This window comes from Rana temporaria, chromosome 1 (assembly GCF_905171775.1).
Source record: "Rana temporaria chromosome 1, aRanTem1.1, whole genome shotgun sequence".
NCBI lineage: Eukaryota > Metazoa > Chordata > Amphibia > Anura > Ranidae > Rana > Rana temporaria.
This window is the reverse complement of record NC_053489.1, coordinates 624,719,473-624,746,753: the sequence shown is the minus strand read 5'-3', so window position 1 is coordinate 624,746,753 and position 27,281 is coordinate 624,719,473. Positions and strand designations below refer to the sequence as shown.

The 27,281-nt window shown below is 43.2% G+C and overlaps 1 protein-coding gene across 1 annotated transcript in view; it reads left to right on the top strand.

Moving 5' to 3' along the window:
* Positions 1-9,550: 9,550 nt before the first annotated feature.
* The window catches only part of LRPAP1 (LDL receptor related protein associated protein 1), a 30,127-nt gene continuing 12,396 nt past the window's right edge, over positions 9,551-27,281 (top strand). Inside the window, exons 1-4 of the mRNA XM_040335353.1 lie at positions 9,551-9,787; positions 14,164-14,308; positions 17,129-17,253; positions 24,787-24,907. Coding sequence (XP_040191287.1) covers positions 9,620-9,787; positions 14,164-14,308; positions 17,129-17,253; positions 24,787-24,907 — 559 coding nt within the window. The 5' untranslated portion in view covers positions 9,551-9,619. The remainder of the gene's footprint in view (positions 9,788-14,163; positions 14,309-17,128; positions 17,254-24,786; positions 24,908-27,281) is intronic.

The following is a 27,281-nucleotide window of genomic DNA, read 5'->3' as shown; positions in this document are numbered from 1 at the left end:
ACCCCACCTAAACATCAAGCCAAACAGACCCTTTCCAATCTCCTATCCAAATTCAATTTGGTAGATTCCTGGAGGGAATCCAATCCCACAAAACGAAATTACACATATTACTCCAATCCACACCGATCATTTAGCTGAATTGACCACATATTTGTGACAATAGGTATGGCACCGGAAATACTACATTCAAAAATCATACCCATTCCATGGTCGGACCATGACGCAGTGTTCACTACGATAGCTTCGGCAATCCCAAAAAAACATGATCCCACTTGGTACCTTCCTGAAATCTTACTTAAACACCCAGCTAATTGTCAGTTAATTGAACAAGCCCTAAAAGAATACCTAGACCTTAACACGAGCCCGGATATATCCCCACTCACTCTATGGGAGGCACACAAGCCAGTTCTTAGAGGAACATTCCAGCGCCAACTAGGGATACTCAAAAAAGAAAGAATACAAATGGCGAGGAAATTGGAAATAGACTACAACTCAGCTTTTCTGGCCCTGCAAAGTAATCAAAATACTAGTAATAGAAGTCGTTTGGACAAGGCACGTCTGGAGTATGATCTGTTCCTATCGGATTCTGCGAATAGGGTGCAGATAAGATCTAGGCATGCTTTTTACAAACACGCAAACAAACCGGGGACATACTTAGCTCGAACATTAAATTCTCTCAACAAAACTTTTAAACCCATCAAACTAAAGATAGCAAACAATGTTGTCTCCAGCAATCCACTCAAAATTGTACAGAAATTTAGTTCACATCTGAAAACATTATATTCGGAAACTGGTACATTCGACGAATTGGAAGCAAATACCTTCTTTTCACAAATCAATCTCCCACAAATAAACCAGTCACAAAAAGCACAATTAGAAGAACCAATTACCCAAGACGAAGTAGCTAATGCCATTCAGGAACTCAAAATAAACAAAAGGCCAGGCCCAGATGGTTTCTCAACGCGATACTTCAAAAACTTCAAGGAATTAATATCCCCAAGACTAGCAGATGCATTTAACAACCTTCTAGAGCAAAAAACTTTCAGACCAGAATCACTACTAGCTACGATATGCATGATCCCTAAACCACACACAGATGACACTCTCAGCGCAAACTATCGTCCCATATCCATGTTAAATATAGACATAAAATTATTAGGCAAGATATTAGCTACCCGTCTCAATAAAATTTTAGGCAAATTGATCCATCGGGATCAAGTGGGCTTCATGCCCTCTCGACAAGCAGGCGACAATGTACGAAGAGCATGTCTACTGGCACACATAGCAAAAAAAAGAGGCATCCCGGCGTGTTTCCTCTCCCTAGATATTAAACAAGCTTTTGATTCCATCTCCTGGTCGTATCTAAACTACACTCTCCAGAAATGGGGCTTTGGCCCACACTTCACTAAATGGATTATGGAACTCTACAATAAACCAAAAGCATATGTCAAATATGCGGGATATAAATCGGACACCTTTGATATCGGGAGGGGAACACGACAGGGGTGCCCATTGTCCCCATTACTATTTGCCCTACTCATCGAGCCGCTCGCGGAAAAAGTTCGATCAGATCCCACTATTTTAGGCATTGAACTAGGTGGCCACAAACACAAATTATGTTTATTTGCGGACGACATTCTTTTATTCATATCGTCCCCACAAGTAACGGGCCCTAATCTCATCCCTATTCTAAATAAATTTGCAACATTTTCAGGTCTAGTCATAAACCCCAAAAAATGTATGGCTTTAAATATATCCCTCTCAAAAATAGAACTAAATGCAGCCAAAACAGGTCTCCCATTTGTATGGCCGGAAAAAAGTATCCCATACCTAGGAATACACTTAACGGCAGATACTTCTGACCTATTTTCGCATAACTATCCAACTCTACTGAAGCACGTAACTAACCTTTTGAATTCGTGGTCCCGACTACCACTGTCTTGGCTTGGAAGAATTAATGCAATAAAGATGACGATACTTCCTAAATTTTTATACCTTTTCAGAGTACTTCCTATCCCAATTCCAGCTCATTTCTTGAGAATAATACAGAAAAGAGTGTCGTCGTTTGTATGGGGTTCTTCCAGGCCAAGGTTAAAAGCGCAAATTCTACATCTCCCCAAAACACATGGAGGGCTAGGACACCCAAACTTTACAAATTATTACAGAGCAGCACAAATTTCAACCCTCACCAAATATCACGCAACCAAGGAATTGCCTCTATGGGTACTGATAGAAGCGTCTGAAAGCGACCCCATCCCACCAGCTAACTTGCTATGGGTTCACCCTAAACTACGTAGACACATAAGCAATCCCATTATCAAGCACTCACTCTCTCTATGGGACAGATTCAAAACAAAATACCTCCTACTATCACCACACCATCCAATGCTCTCATTTTATAAGATTCCGGCATTCTACCCAGCATGGGTCTACCCCAATACGTTCAAGGAATGGGTAAAAAAGGATTGTATATATGTGTATAAATTCTTGGATTCAGCTGATATCATGCCTTTTTCATTAGTATGCAAAAAATACGGTATTCCACATACGGAACAGTTTAGATATCTCCAAATAAAAAACTTCATACAGTCGCTTATGATTTCAACACCATCACAGGTACAGATGTCCTCCTTTGAGTTTATTTGCAGAAAAGACCTGCATGCAAGAGGAATAATATCGGCTCTGTATTTGCAGTCTCTAACCCATACTAGCACGGCAAAACTATCATATGTCCAGAAATTGGAGGAAGACTTAAATGCAGAGCTCAATACTTCCGATTGGAACCAAATATGGCTAAATACCAAAGCAGCCTCCTCAAACATAACAGCGTTGGAAACAAACTATAAAGTGTTAACTAGATGGTACCTGGTGCCTGCCAAAATAGCAAAATATGTACCAAATTACTCAGGACAATGCTACAGAGGATGCTCTGAAATGGGTACATACTATCATACTTGGTAGACGTGTCCGAAAGCGCAAACATTCTGAACAGGGATTTTTAACATAGCAAATAAATTAACAAAATTAAAAATCCCTAAGGACCCTAAATTAGCCCTATTGAATTTGAAACCCATTACTACAACACGCCTACAATTCAAACTACTAATGCAACTCTTTACAGCTGCAAAACAGACCCTTGCTAAAGCATGGAAAACCCCAAACCTGTCAGTCAAAGAAGTAAAGAATAGAATGAGCAATGCGATGACACATGCCAAAATGGAGGCGCTAGATTCGGACACGATTATCAATTTTGAAAAACTTTGGAAACCGTGGATTTCGTATACAATACCTGATAGTTTTAATGACGGGGTAATGATGCCATGGTAGCTTGCCCATTGTACTCAACCATTGTACGGTACAATTAATGATAATGGATCCTGGCCCATTCCTGCAGACCTTTTTTTTTTTTTTTTTTACCCCCCCCCCCCCCCCTTTTTTCTGCCCCCCCCCCCCCCGTAAGTTCATATGTGTGAATCGTTTTCCTCACTACATTTTATATGAACGATACAGATAAAGTAGCATACTTTAGATCCTGTATTCCTACGTGTTTAAAAAATGCATTAAATAAGACACTAGTTGATGTTAAGAAAATGCTAATATGTTTACTTGGCAACACAGGTACAACCCCTGTATAACAAGTTATAACAGCGTAAATCCTTCCTGTTGCCAAAAAATGTTGATCAAATTCTCTTCTCCTTAATTTTACATACTAATAGTGATTATAGCAATTATAAAATGTCAAGAAGACGAAATGTTATTCCTTTTTAAACATTATATCAATCAAATGCTACTTGTATGATTTCATGTTGCAATTACTAAATAAAATAATTTTGACAAGGAATCTCTGTCCTTTGTTTCAAAAGCGAGGCATCAGGAGTCTATATAAACTCCTGCTATTTCACCAAAGTCCCCCATAAGGGCTCCTAAAAAAGAATGGTAAAAAATAATAATAAAAAACTACTGACACTGTCCACTGCCCTACTGATACCATCTACTGCTCTACTGACATTGTTCATGTTTTATTTTAAAATGTTTTTAATACATTCATTTATAATAGTGTGTGTAACCATCAATTGTTGCCATTGTGCCCATTAATTGCCGCCACTGTGCCCATCAATTGCTGCCAGTGTGTCCAATCAATTACTACCAGTGTGCCCAATCAATTACTACCAGTGTGCCCCATCAATTGCTGCCAGTGTGCCCCATCAAATACCGCCAGGGTGCCCCATCAATTGCTGCCAGTGTGCTCCATCAATTACTGCCAGTGTGCCCCATCAAATGCTGCCAGTGTGCCCCATCAAATTCTGCCAGTGTGCCCCATCAAATACCGCCAGGGTGCCCCATCAATTGCTGCCAGTGTGCTCCATCAATTACTACCAGTGTGCCCCATCAATTGCTGCCAGTGTGCCCCATCAAATACCGCCAGGGTGCCCCATCAATTGCTGCCAGGGTGCCCCATCAATTACTGCCAGTGTGCTCCATCAATTGCTGCCAGTGTGCTCCATCAATTGCTGCCAGTGTGCTCCATCAATTGCTGCCAGTGTGCTCCATCAATTACTGCCAGTGTGCCCCATCAAATGCTGCCAGTGTGCCTCCCTGCCCGGCACTTATCGGTCTTGGGTAACGGCGCTGTCCTCCACACTCCCTCCGAGTCCTCGATGTCTTCTCCCGACCTCTTCTGCTATAATTGGACGCCTGATAGGCTTCAGCCAATCAAGTGACAGGTAACCAGACTCGGTGCACCTGATTGGCTGAGAGGTGGGTCAGTGTTAGGGAAGCGATTTTTTTCTAGTGTTAGTGAAGCGATTTATTCACTTCTCAAACACAACACTGTAAACAGCAAACGCAGAGCATTGCGACTGCTGTTTACCAATTTGGAAGCCTATTACAGCTGACGGCTCTAATCAGGCGCTTCCATAAACACCCCCGCCGCTATAATTCAGGTGCCCGGCGCCCGACAAGGGACTGGACACCTGAATGGGGGGCAGCAGCGGTGACAATAGATAGATTCATGCAATGCAATGCATGAATCTATCTATTGGTGATAGACAGGTGCAGGAGAGAGGGGGCGGCGGCGCACCTGCGCCTTCTATGGACACACCGACACTGGCCCGCGCACACCTATGATGTATGCTATGTTCCCATACCGGTGGCTGAGAAGTCAGCATCTCATGGAAGTGTCTTCATATCTCTCCTCTTCCCTCCAGTTACAGCAAATAGGAGGTTGTAGTTATCAGTTACTCTCTAGGATTGGATGACCAGCAAGATTTATTGTAAATACTCTACAGCCTCCAGGCACAAGTACTGTGAGAATGGAGTCCTCGGCCTTATATAAAGCTGGCTGTTCACACAATTGGAAAGAGCAGGATGGGAAAGTTTTCTCATTTTTTTTATCTGAAATAAACAAATTTCTCAACGTAAATGTGATTTTGGGAAAAATAATACATATTGCGCTAGGCACAAATGAAACTTGTTTAATATACAGGCTATATACACAGTGATGATGTCACTGCTACTTTTACAAGGTAATATCTGATGTCTGTAGAGGCATTGGGTATCCAAATCTTTTTTTTTTTTTTTTTTATTCTTTGTGGCAAATGAGGAATAATAGTAAAAGTAGAACAATAGGCAAAACTTTATTTTTTCATTTTGGATAAAGCATGAGAAGGTTATAACCCCTGTCTGAATTTTTTTTTTGCCATCTGTGTCCCCATTGTAGAGATTTCCCTTCACTTCCTATCCCAGAGCCAAACAGGAAGTGAGAGGAAATTACTGTAAATTAAGGTAATTCCTTGGGGACCCCCAGGTCACACGAACTTAGGCCCATATTCTCATAGACTTACAACGGCGTATCTCCAGATACGCCGTCGTAAGTCCGAATGGACGCCGTCGTATATCTATGCGCCTAATTCATAAAATCAGTTAGGCATAGATTTGGCAAAGATACGAGCGGCGTAAGTCTCCTACGCCGTCGTATCTTGGGGTGCATATTTACGCTGGCCGCTAGGTGGCGCTTCCGTTGATTTCCGCGTTGAATATGCAAATGAGCAAGATACACCGATTCACGAACGTACGTACGCCCGTCGCAATTAGTTACGCCGTTTACGTAAGACATACGCCGGCGTAAAGATAAAGCAGGTCTCTAGGTGGCGCAGCCCATGCAAGGTATGGACGTCGGAACAAGCGTATCTTGTATCTTTTTACGTCGTTTACGTAAGTCGTACGTGAATGGAGCTGTGCGTAGGTTACGTTCACGTCACAGGCATTGAGCCGGCGTATCTTTGGCCGTAAATACGACGTGATACTGAGCATGGGCGTGCATGTGCCGTTCGTTCGGCCAAGCATTTACATGGGGTCACGCTTAATTTAAATACAACACGCCCACGACCTGCCTACTTTGAATTACGCGCGCTTACGCCGGCCGATTTACGCTACGCCGCCGTAACTTAGGACGCAAGTGCTTTGTGAATACAGCACTTGCCTCTCTAAGTAGTGGCGGCGTAGCGTAAAAAAGATACGCTACGCCCGCACAACGTAAAGCCGCCCTACGTGAATCTAGGCCAATGTGTCTTCGTTGGTAAATTTCTCTGGGGACGGCCCAAAATTTGGGATTTTCTTTTACTTTCAATGATAATAAGCCTTTGGCCTTGTACTCACGGCAGGACATGTCCGATGAAAACGGTCTGCAGACCGTTTCCATCGGACATGTCTGGCCGGGGACTGCCCGGGGACTTCTGTTCGATGGCTATACACACCATCGAAAAGAAGTCCGCGCGTAAACAATACGCGGGGCGTGTCCGCGGTGTCGCCGCGTCGATGACGCGGTGTCGCCGCGACAATGACGCGGCAACGTGGGCGGCCTGCCTTTAAAATGCTTCCACGCATGCGTCAAAGTCATTCGACGCATGCGAGGGATGGCGGGCGGCAGGACATGTACGGTAGGTCTGTACAGACGACCGTACATGTCCGGCCGGACAGGTTTCCAGCGGACTGTTTTAAAGCAAGTCCAGGAAACAGTTGTCCGCTGGAAACCTGTCCGCTCCGCCCGAAAATGGTCCGCTCGGGCCAACACACGGCCAAACATGTCTGCTGAAACTGGTCTGCGGACCAGTTTCAGCAGACATGTTTGGTCGTGAGTACGGGGCCTTTGTCTTGCAGGTGTTATTTTTTTTAATAGTGGGTTTACAACCACTATACTACCAGCCGCCGTCAATTGACGGCGGCAAGGTAGCTCAGTTATTCTGACAGGACGTCATATGACATCCTCGTCTTTTAAAGCCACTAGGGGGCATGCGCACTCCCGTTGCGTTACTGGGAACACGATGTGTGTGCCCGGCGGCCGTGATGGCCGCCGGGCACCCGCGATTGCCCAGTAACTGAGCAGGACCGTGGATCTCTGTGTGTAAACACAGAGCTCCACGTCCTGTCAGGGAGAGGAGACCGATGCTGTGTCTCTTGTACATAGGGACAACCATCAGTCACCTCCCCCAGTCAGTCCCCTCCCCCTATAGTTAGAATCACTCCCTAAGCTACACATTTAACCCCTTCCTCGCCCCGTAGTGTTAACACCTTCCCTGCCAGTCACATTTGTACAGTTATCAGTGCATGTTTATAGCACTGTTCACTGTAAAAAAATGTAAATGGTCCCAAAAATGTGTCAAAAGTGTCCGATGTGTCCACTATAATGTCGCAGTCCCAATAAAAATCGCAGATCGCCGCCATTCCTAGTAAAAAAAAAAATAATAAAAGAAAAATCATAATTATGTCCCCTATTTTGTAGACGCTATAACTTTTGCGCAAACCAGTCACTATACGGTTATTGCGATTTTTTTTTTTTACCATAAATATGTAGAATACGTATTGGCCTAAACTGAGAATTTTTATTTATTTTTTTTATAAAAAAATTGATATTTATTATAGCAAAAAGTTAAAAATATTGGGGGTAATCCACAAAAGGGATAGGCCGGCGTATCTACTGATACGCCGTCGTATCCCTGTTCCTATCTTTGGAACTGATCCACAGAATCAGTTTCTCATAGATAGGCAGAAGATCCGACATGTGTAAGGAACTTACACTGCCGGATCTTAGGATGCAGTACCTCGGCCGCCGCTGGGGGCATTTTGAGTCGAAATGCCGCGTCGGGTATGCAAATTAGCACTTACGGAGATCCACAAAACTTTTCAGCTTTGTTTTTTCTCGGTAAGTATTAGTTTGCTATCGCAAAATTAGGGCTGCTTTTACAAGGTGTAAAGTTAGTACACCATGTAAAAGTAGACCCTTCTTTCCAGCGACGGTGTCTTTTTTTTTTTAAATGTTTTTTTTTTCCCGCCGCAACTCATATTTTTTTTTTACGCCTGGCGCGATTCTCGCCATGCGCAGTACGTCCGGCGCGGGAGCGCGCCTAATTTAAATGGAACTCGCCCCATTAAATTAGGAACGCCTTGCGCCGGACGATTTTATGTTACACCGCTGCAAATTTCAAGGTAAGTGCTTTGTGGATCGGGCACTACCTTGTGCAATTTGCGGCGGTGTAACTTAAATGACAAAAGTTACGTTGCGCCGGGTGTTTGTGGATTACCCCTATTGTGTTTTTTTTCAAAATGTACGCTCTTTTCTTGTTTATAGCGCAAAAAATAAAAACCGCACAGGCAAACAAATACCACCAAAAGAAAGCTCTATTTGTGGGGAAAAAAAGTAGCCACGTTGCACGACCGCGCAATTGTCAGTTAAAGCGACGCAGTGCCGGAAGCTGAAATTTCGCCTGGGCAGGAAGGAGGTATATGTGCCCAGTAAGCAAGTGGTTAAAGTGGTTGTAAACCCTTACAGACTACTTATACATACCTACAGGTAAGCCTAGATTAAGGCTTACCTGTAGGTGCAACAAATATCTCCTAAACCTACAGGAGATATTTGCAAAAAAGTCTGCACCGATGTTCACGGTGCATGCACAATGTAGACAACGGCGCAGGCGCACTGAGCGTGCCCTTAGTGAATGTGATCATGCCGTTAGTGGCGGTTCCCACGCGCATGCGCAACGTCATCGCGGCTCCAGCCAGTCACAGTGCCAGATCCGCGATACCCGGAAGTCCCTCAGTGAGAGATGGCGGTGACGGAGAAGGCGAATGAGGACCGCTGCGGGGGCTTTCGATCTCAGGTAAGTACTTCATGTAATGAGCTAATATGCATACTAGCTCAATATTGCTTTTGTCTTGCAGGGTGTATTTATTTATTTTTCCTTTACGGAGGCTTTACTTCCTCTTTAAAAAAGTGTTATCAGTGTGACCCTACTTATTTGTATGTTTTAGACATTTATATTTTTTAACATGCACTGTGTGTCTATATATGTGTATTCATTTCTATATATCTCATTATATTACATATATCGGATGATATTATCAGTGCACTCAGTCATGTGATTGGTGATGGTAAAATGAACGGCCTATCATCCTCGGATTGTGAGAATTCCTTCCAGCGCGGATAGGGTTAGCCCTAGAGTGGGCGGATCCCTCCTGCCTTCTCCAATCCAATGAGAATCCGGATCGTGTTCGGCGACAGAAGCGGGCCAATAAACAGGCGGAGTGGCCGGCTTCTCCTGTGTCCCTGCGCTCCTCCGAAGACATGAGCTCCGCTGTGTGCCGCTGGTTGTTGCTGTGCTCGCTGTCGGTGCTCGGGGCCCGGGCGGGCGGAGAAGGAGGGAAATATTCCCGGGATAAGAATGAGAACCGGCCGGAGGGGGTGGAGTTCCGCATACAGAAGCTCAACCAGGTCTGGGAGAAGGCGCAGCGGGTAAGTGATGTGCGGGTCATGTGACCTCCTCAGTCTATGGAGGATAAGTCATGTGACCTCCTCCATAGACGCTGTGTTCTAGGGGTACCTGCAGAACTGGGTGAGGGTCATGTGACCTATTCTGTATCATGTGACTACTGCTGGGCTAGCGTTAACCCTTTCATACCTAAGCCTATTTCTGATATTTGGTGTTTACAAGTTAAAATCGATATTTTTTGCTAGAAAATTACTTAGAACCCCCAAACATATTTTATATATATTTTAGCAGAGAATAAAAAGGCGATTGTTGCAATATTTTATGTTGGACGGTATTTGTGCGGCGGTGTTTTAAACGCAACTTTTTGGGAAAAATTTACTTTCATGAATTTAAACAAAAATGAAAAAGTAAAGTTAGCCTAATTTTTTATTTTTTTTTGTATAATGTGAAGGATAATGTTACACCGAGTAAATAGATACCAAACATGTCACGCTTTATAATTGCACGCACTCGTGGAATGGCGATAAACTACGGTACCTAAAAATCTCCATAGGCGACGCTTTAAACTTTTTTTTTTTTTTTTTTTTTTTTTTTTATGGTTACCAGGTTAGAGTTACAGAAGAGGTCTAGTGCTAGAATTATTGCTCTCGCTCTGACGATCGTGGCGATACCTTACATGTGTGATTTGAACACTGTTTTCATATGCGGGCGCGACTTCCGTATGCATTTTCTTTGTTGCTTGAGCTTGCGGGGAGGGAAGCGCTTTAAAAAAATAATAAATTCTTATTTATTTATTTATAATATTAAAATTGTGTTGTGTGTGTGTTTTTACTTTTTGATCACTTTTATTGCTGTCACAAGGAATGTAAACATCCCTTGTGACAGTAATAGGTGGTGACAGGTACTCTTTATGGAGGGATCGGGGGTCTTCAAGACCCCCTGATCCCTCCTTTGCTCTTCAAAGTATTCAGATCACCGAAAAAGGCGATTCTAAATACTGTGTACTTTTTTAAATCCGACGCCATTGGCAGCCGTGAAACCCGGAAATTACGTTGCTTCCGTGTTTACATTGCGGAGACTGAATCGAAGCCGCTTACGGCTTTGTTTCAGTCTGCGGCTGGACACTGGAAGCGCCGGATCGGGTCTCCCGGTGGGACGGGAGGCCCGGTCAGAGTGGCGAGAGGCGGCAGGAGGGGGGGATGTCCCCTTCCGCTCCTCCGGCGTAACAACCGAGCGTTTTTTTGCTGCATCGGTTGTTCTCCCTGGATAGCCAATCGCTGGCTCTAAACAATGGCATCTGCGGGCATCATCCCAGTATAACCCCCGAAAGCCGAGGACGCATATATGCGTACGCTCGGCGTGAAAGGGTTAAAGAGATCCTGTCATCCTATTCAACAGCAATCTTCCTATAGGGCTCTGTGTGCATTGAACATATTCTAGGCATGTCATCTCCCCGTACAAGACTCCCAGACCCAACATAAGTATTTATTAAAAAAAATAATGCTGGCAAATGAAGGTGAACCACTTCAGCCCCAGAAGGTTTTGCCCCCTTTAATGACCGGGCCATTTTTTTTTTTTTTTTTTTTTTTTTTTTTTTTTTTTTTTTGCGCTGTGGCACTACGTTCCTTTAACTGACAATTGCGCAGTCGTGCGATGCTGTACACAAATAAAATTGATGTCCGTTTTTTTTTTTTTTTTTACAAATAGAGCCTCCTTTTGGTATTTGATCACCTCCTGCCATTTTTTTTTTTTTTTTATTATTATTAAATGCATCCAATAAAAAAAATGTAAATCTAATTTCTTCATCAGTTTAGGCCTATATGCGCGATCACGGCTCCAGCGACAGCATCCACCCCCCTTGGCTGTTGTCAAAATCCTGTACAGAGCGACTTACCACTTGCCACAGTATATGTATGGCAGGCGGTTGGGAAGTGGTTAAGGGTTATTTTACAATTACTTCCTTTTTGAAGAGCAATCGGTGTTTGGATCACTCATCTGAGATCATTTGCCAGGTGGTAAGGAGACGTTGTATTGTCACCTCAGTGCCTTCTCTTTGGACTCTCCTTGCGTGCTGCAACAGCACTTGCAATGCTTCCCTACCTGAGAAAACAGCAACCTGGAGGCTGTGATTATAAACGCAGCAAATTGCGAGTGTTTGTTTTTATTATAACATTAAAAGACAGCAGTCAAGATGAACATTTTCATGATGCAGACTAAAGAGTACTTGACGATCAGAGTGCAGAGAAATTTAGTAGCTTGTATTGGCATGATTGGGTCGTGCCAAGATTCATGGGCAAAGTATTTTACACGAAACCTGCCACCCACCCCTCCTCTTATGTAGTAACTTGCACCCTCCACCTGGATAGGTAGCGCTCTCTTGGCTAGCTATTATGGTAACATGTTGGTTTTCAATCTGAAGTTTCAATATGATTTTTGTTGTAGCTTGAACCAATGTACAGCAAGTACACATCGCATCTCATACATGAGCATGTGGAAGCTGCAAATCATTGTACTAGTCATTGGTCAACACTAATACAACAATGGTGTCAATCTTCCCAGTGGCTTCCCTTCTCCATAATATTCACAGGGGTTCACTTGCCACAATTCACATAATGATTTTCTTAGAGGAGCTTTAGTCACTTGTGCAAAAATTTTAGTCAGCAGCTACACAAAATGTAACTGACAACTTTTAATAAAAAGACTCCTGTCCAAGGATTCATCGCCGTTCTTCACCAGTCTTTGTGTTTCCAGCATCGGCATGTTGACTGTGGGCATCTGGCTGGGACTACTTACGGCTTCACAGCTGACGTACCACTGCACATGCGTGAGTCGCTTTGTGCTTTTGTGAATGTTCCCGCAGCCTTCTGGGACCTGTTGTGTCCCAGAAAGTTGCAAGGAGGGAAGGGAGAACTTTCTGGTGATTCGACCGGAAGTGGTAGTGGGCGCCTGTAAAAACAGGTATTCACTACCCCCTGGAAAAAAAATGTATTCCAAATGTGGCAGAGGAGGAAAAGCGGAAATTCCACTTTAATGAACACAGGATGTTCTCTGATTGGACAGGTGGAGAGGGAAAGTGAAGTCATGATCTCCACCTCATCCAATCTAGAGAACACTTGGGGGGGGGGGGGGGGGGGTGTTACTAAAACTGGTGCACACCGAATCTAATGTAGCTGTGCATGGTAACCAATCAGCTTCTAGGTTTTATTGTCCAAGCCTAATGGAACAAGCTGAAGGTTGGAATGCAACTTTTATTGGCTGCATTCTTGTTCAAGATCAGCAGTTCCCAGGATAGAAACGCTGGGGTAAAAACAAACTGCTGACAAGATGGTACAGGACCCCGGTCCTATTGAATAAATTGTTCCCGGCAACATTGGACCTCTGTTTGAGGTGCCGATCAGACAAAGGTACACTACTGCATATTTTTTGGTCCTGCACACACCTCAGACCATTCTGGGAAGAGGTCAGACGGGTTACACCCAGCGTACTTCCTTCTTCACGCAACTACCACCCCGACACGTATATACAAAAAGATGATTGTACGCCACCTGTTGGATGCGGCCAAGGCCTGCGTCCCGCTATGCTGGAAATCCCCGCATCCACCGATGGTAGCCATGTGGCTGCGGAAGGTGGATGAGATTGGGTGGATGGAGGATCTGGTTCTGTCCAAACAAGATAGGAGCGAGCTTTACTCCCAGACCTGGCAATTGTGGACAATGTTCCAGTACTCGGAGGAGGGCCAGGCCCTCAGAGGAGAATTACTGCCCCCCCCCCTGGATGAACAGCCCTGATGGCGGAGGCCGTGGAAGAGAAGCGCTAGACGGCGGTGGATGTCCATGCTTGCGGACCCCCCCTACCCTCTACTTCCCCTCCTCTTCTCTCTCTCTCTCTCTTCTCTTTCACTATTCCCCTTCTTCCCCCTCCCTCTGGACTGCTCATAGAGCAGCATCCGCAATCTTGCTCTTATTTTCTTCACTCAACTGCACTTAGAAAGGGGAAAATGTGGGAGGCTGGACCGCGGCTCCATAGTACCCAGATGCAGAAGATACCACAAGAGCACTGTTTGGGATTGAATGATGGTTTCCAAGATGGGGGCGGGGGTGCTGGGCAGATGGTAGTTCGCCCTCTGTTGCCCGCACTGCTGTACCTGACTATAAGTTCTGTTTAAACATGTTGCTTCACGGCTTCGGCCGAACACTTCCTGTAACTGCCATTTCCATGTGTGTATCTGCCTATGACAACTGTTGTACTGTTTTTCGCTGTGGTCCATGTGGGCCAGTCTTCTATTTTGTATAAATAAACAATTAAAAAAAACCTGAAGCCTATATTTATCAGTGGCAACTAACTACATATATATCTTCACAGGATTACTTTTTTTTTTTTTTTTTTTTTTGTCTTTCAGCTCCAGCTTTCTTCTGTAAAACTGGCCGAAATCCACAGCGATCTGAAAATACAAGAAAAGGATGAACTGAACTGGAAAAAGCTAAAGGCTGAAGGACTAGATGATGATGGAGAAAAAGAAGCCAAACTCAGGCGATCACTCAATGGTATATATTCTCTTATGAGGTCTTTGTTTTAAATAGTTTTTTTTATTACATTTTTTACAGTTAAAAATCTTACATACTTTGCAAAACAATTTGCAAATCATTCATAAAAATACAAAACATTCTCAAAATACACATAAATGCATAAAAAAAGTTACATATAGGTACATAAATGGATCCATCCTCTAACGTGCACTTAAAAATGAGGTCATGTTTTCAATATACAGGAGCAGTTTTCCTGCCAAAGATTTGAATTTCTAGTAGGGCTGGGCAAAAAAATCGATTTAAAATCTGAATCGAGTTGCAAGAGCAAATTGATTCAGATTTTGACCGAATCGATTATATATAAAAAATTTTTAGGACCAGCGCTCCGCGGCCTCGCCAAAAAAATCCTGACCACAGCTCGCCGCAATCCTGGGAAAAAGGGCAGAAGCTGCGGGGGGGGGGGGGTTTGGTGACTTGATTTGAATCTAGGGGTCTGTGGTGTGTTGTGGGTTTTTTTTTTTTTTTAATGGCCAAAATCGCCCAGCCCTACTACTGAAATTTAACATAGGTCACTGACTTGGCTGCACTGTTTGGTAGGGTTACCTCTTGACTACTGCAGCTAAGCTTCACTGACTTGGTCACCTCCCTGCCACAACCCATGAGTGGACATTAAAGAAGAAGCAACAGACTGATGAGTGCATCTCTCTGCTCTCTTATCATATTTGTGTGTGTGTGTGTGTGAAATGGTCTAAGTGATTTTTACAGTTTGCTGAGCTTTGGGTTCCATTTCTTTGGCATGCCATGGTTTCTGATGCCATTACATGTTTCTGGCTGGCAGCAAAACTCTGTCATGCTAACTCACAGTAAATAATAATCTGGAGTAAGGGATGGTTGCCTTTTTTTTAACACCCATTGCTTTAGGCAGAATTTGGGACACCACTGTCTGCACGGACAAGATATTTTGGCTTGATTTGCTAAAACTGGAAAGTGCAAAATCTGGTGCAGCTGTGCATGGTAGCCAATCCGCTTCTAAGTTCACAGAAACGCTGTGCGTCTTTGGCTTCTGATTTGTCCCTGAACTAGAGAATGGGGATGCACAGCGTTCCTGTGCGATCCGCAGCTGGTTGCAATGTGAACCGAGCCTAAGGCAGAAGGTTTTTTTTTTTTTTTTTTTTTTTTTTTTTTAATGCATTAAGATAAAATGCCTGTGTGCAGCAGCAGCCCCCCTAACACTTACCTGAGGTCCCTATCTGTCCAGCGATGTATGGATAAGGGGGGGACTTTGCAATCGCTTTAAGCTTTGACAAAAAAAATAGAAGCCGACTGGTTTCTATGCAGAGCTGCACCAGATTTTGCACTCCAGTTTTAGTAAGTCCCCCACATTCTGTGTGTGCTTTTAAATGACGAAATTGCTCCTATGCAAGCGCTCAGTGTCCTATCAGGAGGATGTGTTTGAAAGCTGCACATCCAAGACTTGGTGGGGGGTGGAAAGGCAATCATGAGAATAGTCAGTCAGGGGTATCCTATAGAAAGGGAAATGAGATCCCAAAGCCCATGACATATTTGTCTTCAATATGTACTTATTTTTATGTATTTAAATGTCTTGCATACAGGGCTGCTGTTAGGAATCATCATGGGGCCCCATACAGCCTACCTGACGCCGCCCCCCCCCCCCACACACACACACACACACACACACACACTGGTATTTTATACAATATTTTCACCAAAAAATGCATGAAAATCATTATTAATGGACACAAATACCACCCCAATTCCCCCCCCTAGTACAACTCCCCATCCCTCCTATTGGCCCCAAATTCCCCCACTGGCTCCTGGTACACAATCATCCCCCATCTCCCCTCCCCAGCACAAATCTTCTTTCTTCAATCCCTCTCCTAGGACACATTCCCAACAAATCCCTTCTCCTAGCACAACCCCCTCTAAGTTACTCTTCCCAGCACAAATTATTCCTCCCTACTGAAATCCCTCTCCTGGTTCAACCCTCCCCCACCCCTAACCTTCCTCCTAACACATTCTCCATCCCTAAATCCCCAGCAAAGATACCCACCCATCCACTTCCCCCAACTTACAGGGAGAAGCCACCACAAAGCCAGCAGGAGGTGTGCTGTGTTCTGTCCTGTCAGAAGATCGTTCATCTACAGTATACAGCACATGAGACCGGATCTGACTGTATATCGCAAGGGTTGCTCGCGGCAGCAGGAAATGTGGATAGGGGCGCTGTGTATGAAGTGAAATGCGACATACAGTACGAACGATCCGGTCTCATGTGCTGTATATGGAATGCTCTTCTGACAGGTAGGAGAGCACAACACAGCGCACCTCCTCCTGGATGTCTCCTTTCTGCTCCAGCATCCAATCTCCTTGACCCAGCTGTGAGTGTGAGCGGGGCAGGAGAAGGAGCTCAGCGGCGGCAGGCCAGGTTCATTATCCCTCCATGTTTTTCACCCAGCAGCTAAAAGCTGGTGGGAGGGAGAGGGGGAGAAACCTGGGCGAAGAGACACGGAGGGCACTGTTCTCTAGCGATCTTCCTGCTGTCTGGGGCTCCCTACAGGAGGGCTGGTGGTACCCCCTCCCTATCAGCAGCCCTGCTTGCATACTTAATTTTTTATTTTTTTTGTTTGTCCATTCACCAGTATAGTATACTTTATTACTTTACGGTGTTAACTTCTTCAATAAAAACCTGTGTGTGTGGCTCTTGTACTCCCTGTATTCATCAACAATCTAGTTATCAGTTTTACTTCTCTCTTTGCACAGTAACGTGTGTGTGTGTGTGTGTGTGTGTTTGTTTTTTATTTTATTTTTTTTTCCATATAGTTATCTTAGCCAAGTATGGACTGGATGGCAAAAAACAGACACAAACTGAAGAAAATAACTATATTAAAGATGGCACAGAAAATGATGTACTGAATGATCCCCGTTTGGAGAAGCTGTGGAACAAGGTAAGGCATTGAATCGTGTCTTGGGAGCCATATGCAGATACCAGATCCCAAGCACATGGATCTCATAACATTTTTAGCAGAGGCTTGATTTTCCTCAATACAGTCTGGCAGAAGGATGGAATGATTCCTGTCCTTCCACTGCTACCACACTCAACATTGGAGACCAAAATAGGCTGCTGCTTGTAGACGTTGCTCATAATTAATGAATAGATTGTTAGTGGTGATTAACAAAGAAGTGTACAAACATTTAATGCAGTAATAGAATCCCTCACTACTATCCAAATTTTAAAAAGGTTTTACGATTTAGTCCTGGTCAATTGAAAAAAAAAAAAATCAGTACATCGCTACAAAACATGCACATTTCACTAGCTTGGGTTTTGTTCCTTTTAAAATGCTGCAAGCACAGAAGTGTTGTGAGCTCTTTCTATCTATTTTTCTGGACTATATCAGCACATCCCCTTCACCTCATCTCAGTAACTTTGTCACAAGGGAGGAACTTGCATGCTCCTCTATACCCACAAGTGCCACTGAGAAGCATGGAACGCAGTTAAGGGAATTCTATGGTCAGAGCATAGACTAGCATTGTGATGACCACACAAGTAAAAGTTCTTTTGGCAATCGAATATAAACTTGCTTCAAAAATCTCCTTTCATGGTGTGAGTGCTGCCTGTCTGGTGCCAATCTATTTCCACAACTTCTGGATTCCCTGCATGCTTTGCAGTTTCTTCTGTTTGCTTTCATGACTACATATCCCATGGTACCTTGCTGCCTACAAACAGTGATTCCTTTTTCTGACTTCTTATGAAACTTCTCCCCTCAGCACCTCCTGTAGTTCAGAGCTCTGTGACATGTGTAACAGAGCATAGTGAATACATGTCACAGAATTCTAGGAATTTAATGAAAAAGAAGGTTAAAAAAAAAAAAAGCTTGGAGTACTTGGTAATCTGTGTCCTCAGGTGGCAATGAATAGCGTTAACTAGAGGTTGGCCTTTTTTAACCACTTAAGGACCGGACCAATATGCTGCTAAATGACCCAAGGGGTTTTTACAATTCGGCACTGCGTCGCTTTAACAGACAATTGCGCGGTCGTGCGACATGGCTCCCAAACAAAATTTGCGTCCTTTTCTTCCCACAAATAGAGCTTTCTTTTGGTGGTATTTGATCGCCTCTACGATTTTTTATTTTTTGCGCTATAAACAAAAATAGAGCGACATTTTTGAAAAAAATCAATATTTTTTTACTTTTTGTTTATAAGAAAAATCAAACTAAATTTTAGTCAAACATTTAGGCCAAAATGTATTCAGCCACATGTCTTTAGTAAAAAAAAATCACAATAAAAAAAAAAATGGCTACCTAGCGGGAACAGCGACACAAATACAGCGATCAGAAAAATGATCGCTTAGTGACACTGGCAATAGGGAGTGAAAGGGTTAACTAGGGCGGTGATCAAGGGGTTAAAACTTTATTAGGGGGGGTACGGGGGCTACCCTGAACCTAACACTAACTGCCTGTCACACTGACACTAAATGCAGTGATCAGTACATATATGATCACTGCATTCAGTGACACTGTGACAAGGGGGTGGGGGGTGATCGCAAGGGGTTAAATGTGCCTGTGTGTCCTGGTGTCAGTGTAGTGTTGTGCAGACTCACTGTGTGATGTGATCTCTCCTCAGCGGTGGTTGAAAATACCACCAAGAGGAGAGATCACATCACTTCCCTCTTCCCTTACACAGGCAGAGGAAGTGACACACGGGGGAGCGCGCGGATTGGCTGAGAGCGATCCGGAGGGGGCGGACAAAAACAAACAGTCGATCTGCAGAAGCAACACCCGCTACATCCTCCTCTAGGATCGCTCAGTGTGTGAAACTGACATTTGCAACAGAATGCAGAGTGAGGGGAGCTGTCAGAATTTAGCGGCGATGTTGGGGGTAAACGGGACCCAGCAGCTATCAAACACCAGCCAATAGGATGGGATCTGGGCGGGCCGCTACATGTATGTGGCCCTGCCGCCTTTCTTAAGCAGCCCAATCATTTGCTGGTGTTTGATAGCTGCAGGTCCTGCCCACCCCCGACATCACCGCTGAATTCTGACAGCTGGCCTCTCTGCATTCAGTTACATATAGTGTAACACTGAAACTGACAAATCGGCTCGGTGTGAAACCTGCTAGTGCCATCTGCCAAAAAAGAAAATGCGGCCTAAAAATATCGGCTGCAAAAATCGATGTTCTATATTGACCCCCTATAATATTATTATTATTATTATTATTAACAATATTTATTTATTATATATATTTTTTTTTTTTTTCACTCTCTCTCACACACACACGTGTAAAATTGTACTTCAGCCGGCTGCCGAAGCTCAATAAAGGGAATCCATGTAGTAAAAGATAAAGACAAAAAGCACACCTACCCTGTTCAATAATGAATGTAATCATTATTTTTAGAAAACAAAAATGGCAACTTACATAGGCTTGGCTTGTACTGGTGCAGATCAGGCCAGCAGGGTACAGTTTTATCTTGGCTCACTCGCCAGGGCTAGTCACGGTCCTAGAGGAGGATGTAGCAGGTGTTGCTTCTGCAGATCCACTCACATATCTGAATCTCCTGGCTGCACCAGGTTGGAAGATACCATAATAGTACTCCATATTCCCATCGTACACGTACCTGGAGAAAGCTCTAGAGTTTTGTGTGCTGCAGCAACCACCAGCTGGACACTGGATCAGACAGCCACAATCAGGATATTTGCCAGCAGACCATGGATCATCAAGTAGTGTCCAAACTTTTTTTTTTTTTTTTTTTTTTTTTTTTTTTTTTATTGAAGCATGATTACAAAAAAAGGTAGTGCAATGTTTTGTATTCACCCAGGACCCCTTAGTCCTGTGTGACTTCAAAATATTGCACTTTTTTGGTGATGTGATCATGCTTCAATAAAAGCCATTGCAGTTTGTGTATAGGGGGTCCCAGGGTTACAAACCCGTTAGGGACTTTCCTCCTGTTTATAGATCGGAAATGTTCGTAAATCGGCCGCGCATGCGCAGGCTGGCAATTGCGGACATTTCCGATGTTCCGTCGAATGCCGTTCTGCGCATGCGCGGCCAATTTCCGACATTTCCAGAGGCTCTGCCTGCATGTGCAGAACAGGAGACGGTCCGGAAAATGGCAGAGGGTCCCCACAGAGCCTGGTTCGTAAGTAGAAGTTCGTAAATCGGGCCTTCATAAGTCGGGGACCACCTGTACAAGTGAGTCCAGGTGGTGAGGTGATGCGTTTGAGGATGTCTTTCTTTCATCAGCTTTAGAGGCTTGAAAAAGAGGGACCTCTTGAAATGAATCGCCTCACATCCTCAAAATGTTTTGCCTTGCAGCAAAAAATGTTGGTACAATAATAAAATGGTAAAACTTCTCTCTCGTACTAAAAAAAAAAAAGAGAGAAAAGATTGCTGTAATGGGGTTAAGTTCTACTTTAATTATAGCTACAGAGCAATTTCTTACTAATGCTAGAAGTGTAGCAGTGGCATTTTATTTTTATAGCAATATTCTTTACTGCATCTTCTAATGCTAGTCTTTGTCCATACGTCACTTGGGGTATTTATAGCAGTGAGCCGATATCACTTTTTACAGGCCATTTATAAAATGCAGGGAGCCTCCGCTCTTTCCTTCTCCCTTCTTTCCAATTGTGTGTATGTATATGTGTGTGTGTGTGTGTGTGTGTATATGTATGTGTGTGTGTATATGTATGTGTGTGTGTATATGTGTATATATATATATATATATATATATATATATATATATATATTGTGACAGGAAGTCAGGTAAATCTGTGGGTGTTGTCACAGACGGAACATACATTTCTGCCTTGTTTGGACAATACACCAATCATTATCGGGCGTCTGCTACAAACGTAGCCAGAGAAAGGCTAAAGGCCGTTGAAAGACTCCAGCTGTTCAGAATGAGGCAATTAAGGCCTTCTATAAGTAGTCCAAAGGATTACCACTAATGGGCTGCATCACTCCTAAGGCTGTGTGAGTAGGAGAGCAGTGCCAGAGGGTCTTCTGTGGAGGTGAGGAGAGGATTGATTTTTCTGTGTGAAAAGAAATCAAAAGACTGTTATTTTGTGCTGTATGACCAGCACTGTCTACCCAGCAATAGGCTGTGTTAGACTTCATAGATAGACGCCCAGACTGGCCAGGATTTATTTTATGTTTGATTTTGTTTATGCTGTTTGGATGCTTGCAATTGTTTTCCAGCAAGATGGAAAAATAAACCAGAAACTTTGTTTTCAACCGTCTTCGACTGCCAGTCTGTATAAATTCAGTGTGTGGTGAACCCATCCAAGGGGTCACACACCCCGCTACCGAGCTAACCCCTCACAAATATATATATATAATTTTACAGATCTGAAGAATTTTAATGCAACTGCACAAAGGTGTACCTGCCTTCAGATCCATCACACAAAATCCAAAAATCTGCATCTGAAGACAGGCATATACACTATTTTCTAACGTGTCCCAAGCAAAATGTGGTCCTTTTTGGTAGTCCTGGTCTTTAATTCAAAGATCTCTTACAATAATAGCCTATTGTCACTGTCTATTTTCTCTTCCTCCTTGTTGGGCACAACTCTTTCTTTCTGTCAATATAAAAATGACACCAACTGGCTTCTCATCATGTTTTTGCAGGAAAGGTTTTGATGGAAGATTTGGGCAGCCTATATAGCAGGCATGTCCAAAGTCCGGACCGGGGGCCAATTGTGGCCCCACTGGTAATTTGGATATATATCTCTTTTGTAGCCCCCAACAAATGCCCAAGCATTCAGAGGCTGCATTCATGGCAATGGTGAGGCTGCATTCATGGCAATGGTGAGGCTGCATTCATGGCAATTGTGAGGCTGCAGATGGGCACTGATTAGGCTGCATTGATGGGCAATGACCCTTATTTTGCTTCATAATTCTTTATTTAATTTGTATTTATTTTTTCCTGACACTTCCCTCTTACAGTGAAGGTGTGTGTTATACGCCGATAAATACTGTATATCCAAATAACACGCCCAAGCTCATCCCTAGAATCTTGACCACACACAGCTAAAAAGGCAAGCAAATTCTTGTTGGGCAGTGTATTAGTTCATTTGCATTTAATTTTAATGGTTCAAAGAATGTCAGGCAAAATGGTCGGCCCTTAGGCATGTTCACTTCATCAAATCTGGCCCTCTTTGAAAAAAGTTTGGACACCCCTGCTATATAGTAAACCTTGCAGCCATGGAATGGTGTAAAAAGCCAGGGAACTGGTATTTTTGACCGTGTACACATATTTTTCTCATGGTCCGTCTGTTAAAGGCAGGGTGGATAAAGATCGCTGATTAAAAAAATATATATATATAATTATAAATTGTATTTTAATAAAATGCTTTTAGGCTATCACAAGTTAGTTTTTCCATTTGAGGTACATTAATAATTTAGTTTATTCAGCATGAAATTGAGTTTGTATCATGAGGCTGTATATTCTGCAATATTTATCTTTGATTAACTCATTCAATGAATACAAGATGAGATAACATGCACTGCATTGCTGCATCCACAAAATTTCACAGTAACCATGAGATGAAACAAAGTTCAGGAATATTCCTTTATCCCATTGCTTTGTAAATCTATGTACACTACAAACTGTATGATTGTTTTCAGAGAAATGAATCTGTACTAGGCTCTAAGTGTGAGGAGGAAGGGCAAGCAGTAAAAATGAAAGTGAAACCTTCTATGCAGCTTATAAACCTTGTGATCTTTCTTCACGTAGCTTGAAGTGCTTTATTCGCCCCTTGAGACGCAAAATGGCAGCGGGCCGTAAAAGAGACCCAGTTTGGGAATATTTACTAACCTGACAGCTTATTATTCTAAATAGGAAACCTTAATTTTGTTTGCAAATATTAAAGATTCCAACTACCAGCAATAATAAGTCCTTACATTTAAAGAGCACCTGTCACTTCAGATCCATCATGGCAGCGCCTGTTATAGGGCATCCACTCGCCTGCTGCCGCCACGTCCCTCACCTTGTGTCATTGCCACATCACCAGTCTTCCCATTATAGTGAATTGGACTGTCGGTGAGTCGAGAGCGGGTCAGAGGAGGAGCCGCTGCGGGACAGAGATGACAGTTGCTGTTTAACCACTTAACGCCCGCTGCACGCCTATTTACGTCCACAGAATGGCACGTACAGGCAGATGGGCGTATATATACGTCCCTGCCTTCTAGTGGGTCGGGGGTCCGATCGGGACCCCCTCCGCTGCGTGCGGAGGTCGGATTCCCTCGGGGAGCGATCTGGGACGACGGCACGGCTATTCGTTTATAGCCGCCCCGTCGCGATCGCTCCCCGGAGCTGAAGAACGGGGAGAGCCGTATGTAAACACGGCTTCCCCGTGCTTCACTGTGGCGGCTGCATCGATCGTGTCATCCCTTTTATAGGGAGACACGATCGATGACGTCAGTCCTACAGCCACACCCCCCTACAGTTGTAAACACACACTAGGTGAACCCTAACTCCTACAGCGCCCCCTGTGGTTAACTCCCAAACTGCAACTGTCATTTTCACAATAAACAATGCAATTTAAATGCATTTTTTGCTGTGAAAATGACAATGGTCCCAAAAATGTGTCAAAATTGTCCGAAGTGTCCGCCATAATGTCGCAGTCACGAAAAAAATCGATGATCGCCGCCAATAGTAGTAAAAAAAAATTAATTCATAAAAATGCAATAAAACTGTCCCCTATTTTGTAAACGCTATACATTTTGCACAAACCAATCGATAAACACTTATTGCGTTTTTTTTTTTTGTAAAAAAAAAAAAAAAATAGGTAGAATACGTATCGGCCTAAACTGAGGGAAAAAAACAAGTTTTATATATGTTTTTGGGGGATATTTATTATAGCAAAAAGTAAAAAATATTACATTTTTTTTCAAAATTGTCGCTCTATTTTTTTTTTTTTTTTTTTTTTTTTTAGCGCAAAAAATAAAAACCGCAGAGGTGATCAAATACCACCAAAAGAAAGCTATTTGTGAGGGAAAAAAGGACGCCAATTTTGTTTGGGAGCCACGTCGCATGACCGCGCAATTGTCTGTTAAAGCGAAGCAGTGCCGAATCGCAAAACCTGGCCTGGGCGTTTAGCAACAAAATGATCCGGGGCTTAAGTAGTTAAAAATTATGATTTTTTTTTTTTTTTTTTTTTTAAATCAAGCCTTTTTACTTGCGATTGAAATCGACTTGCTTTAAATCAAATCCACCCTGGTTAAACTATAAGTTTACTTTTGGAACATGTTGCATGTTCCAGCATCTGCAGCTCCCCACCCCCGCTGCAGTCTGCAGTCCTCTTCTTGCTTCCCATTGGGCAACAAAACATAACCAATCAAATGATCTTCCTTTTCCTGGCTATATCAACAAAATCTAGTTGCTACAGGTTACTGTACAAAGTTATGTACATGGTTATTAAACATTGTCATTTGAAACTGCTAAGATGGATATTCTCATAGAACAGTCACATCTGATTGTACAGGCAAAGAGCTCTGGGAAATTCTCAGAGGAAGAGTTGGATAACCTGTGGCGGGAGTTTCTCCATCACAAAGAGAAGACCAATGAATACAACATTCTAATGGACACCGTCACCAGGACTGAAGGTATGGTGTTTATTTTGTTTACCTCTAACTCGGGTCTCCAATTTTTCTAAACCAAGGGCCAATTTACTGTCGTCAAGACTTTAGGGGGGGGGGGGGCAGACTGTGGTCATTGGGAGTAAAAAATGTCCCAGCATCAGTGGGGAAAAAACAATCCCCCATCATTTTGCGTTATTGGGAGGAATTGTGCCCCATCGTTGGTATCACTAGGAGGAATTGTGCCCCGTCATTTGGCCCCATTGTTGGTGTCCTTGGGTAGATCTGTGCTCCATTGTTTGTCACTGGTAGGAATTGTGCCCTTCATTGGTGGTGAATATAATTGCACTCCAAGGGCCACATAAAAGTAAGCAAAGGGCCGTATCTGGCCCCTGGGCTGCAGTAATGCAGCACAACGTCTCCCCGCAGGGATTTAGTCCCAAGGGAGGGGACGAGCACACTGACTAACCCCCAGCCAGAACGGCTCGGATGATGGGGGCAAGCTTATTGAGGAGGAACAGGAAGTGAGAAATTCAGACAAAGGGGGAAATGGAAGGAAAAGGTAAGTGAACTAACCATGCACTAGCTTAAAGGAACCTATTTAGAAAATAAAAAATGAACCTTTAAACGCATGCTTGCATATGGATGTACACCACTGAATGCAGACAGTTGTTGTGCACAAGTACCGGCATATACTTGCATGCAGCCATATACAGTAATTAATTTGTACAGGCAACACCAGTAGTCCCTGGGTGCAGAAATATGGCTGTATATTCATTCTACTGCCCAATACATTGGTCTGCTTGAGCCTTAACTGTTGCTTTCACTGTTTTCTATTTGGATGGTAAAAAAGTAAGTTCTTAGAAGAAAATTAGTGATTTAATCCTGCAGTAGTTTTTATCCACCATTCAATATCTAGCATTGACGCCGACATCTTTTCTGTGAGTCCTTCAGATCTGTACTGTTTTAATTAATCTCCTCACTCAGCTCTTATGCTGTGTACACACGACCGTTTTCCGGGTTGTAAAAAATAACTTTTTTTTTTAAATGTCATTAAAAACGAGCGTGTGTGGGCTCTAGAGCATTTTTTACGATGTAATAAATGGGCATTAAAAATTTAGAACATGCTCTAATTTTTCACGATGTTTTTAACGTCGTAAAAAATGGTCGTGTGTGGGCTTTAACGACGTGAAAAAAACGTGCATGCTCAGAAGCAAGTTATGAGACGCTCGTTCTGGTAAGGCTAGCGTTCGTAATGGAGATGGCACATTCATCACGCTGTAACAGACAGTAAAAGACAATTCGCGCTTTTCTAACACAAAATCAGCTAAAGCAGCCCCAAGGGAGGCGCCATCCGCATGGAACTTCCCCTTTATAGTGCCGTTGTACGTCACCGCGCTTTGCTAGAGCATTTTTTTTTTTTTTTTTTTTTTTTCACGATCGTGTGTAGGCAAGGCCGTTTTAACGATTGGGTTAAAAAACACTTTTTTTTCTAGACCATTAAAAACTTCATTTTTTTTTTTTTTACAGCCCGAAAACAGTCGTGCGTACGCGGCATAAGGCTCAGATTTGAAGATGGCCCTTTGTAATAAATGTAGAGTAGCTGCACGTGCCAGAGCGTCTTGTTTGTTTGGCCTGCGTATCGGACAGCTTGTTGGAGAATTGTCAATACCGAGACGATTAAGAGTAGGACGGAAATCTTTCACGGGAGGTTCACACACGGCGCTCCAGGCACTACAGTACAGCTCAGGAAAAGATCATTTCTCTCTCTTTGGTGTTTGCTGGAGGATTTCAGGGAAATTACAGTCGCCCTTTTCAGGGTGAGGTGCGGGTGATGATGACAAAGTAAAGGTCTCAAAGAGGTTCTGGATAAGCCGCTGGCAAATGGATGGTTCCAGTCTAATCCGTAACCTTAACTGACATTTGTTTTACAGAGAAATGGATAACAAATAGCAACATGAGACCTCTAAACAAAGTGCGGAGCTCTCCTTTCATGACAATAGATGGGTTTTCTTTCGGCTACGTGCCACACTACTTTAATAATAAATATAATACTGAGGAGGCAAGAGGCGGCATGTTGTCTTCACTTCACTGCATGTTGTAATACTAGGGCTGTTGCTGATTAGAATTTTTGTGTTCAATTTAAACTTTTTTTTTTTTTTTTTTTTTTTAATCGACTAATTTGGATTAATTATAACGCACATACAGATCCAACTACTTTTAGCTGATCTCCTTGCAGGCGGATTCCCAGTGCAGCTACCAACCACTGGGAAAATGGATAGCAGGATACAAAAAAACACACAAAGGCAGCGCTCGATGAGAATAAAAATTGTGAGAAAAAATACTAATAAATTGCTCCTATAATGACGCGAGAAAAACAAAAATAACCCTCCAAGTGTCT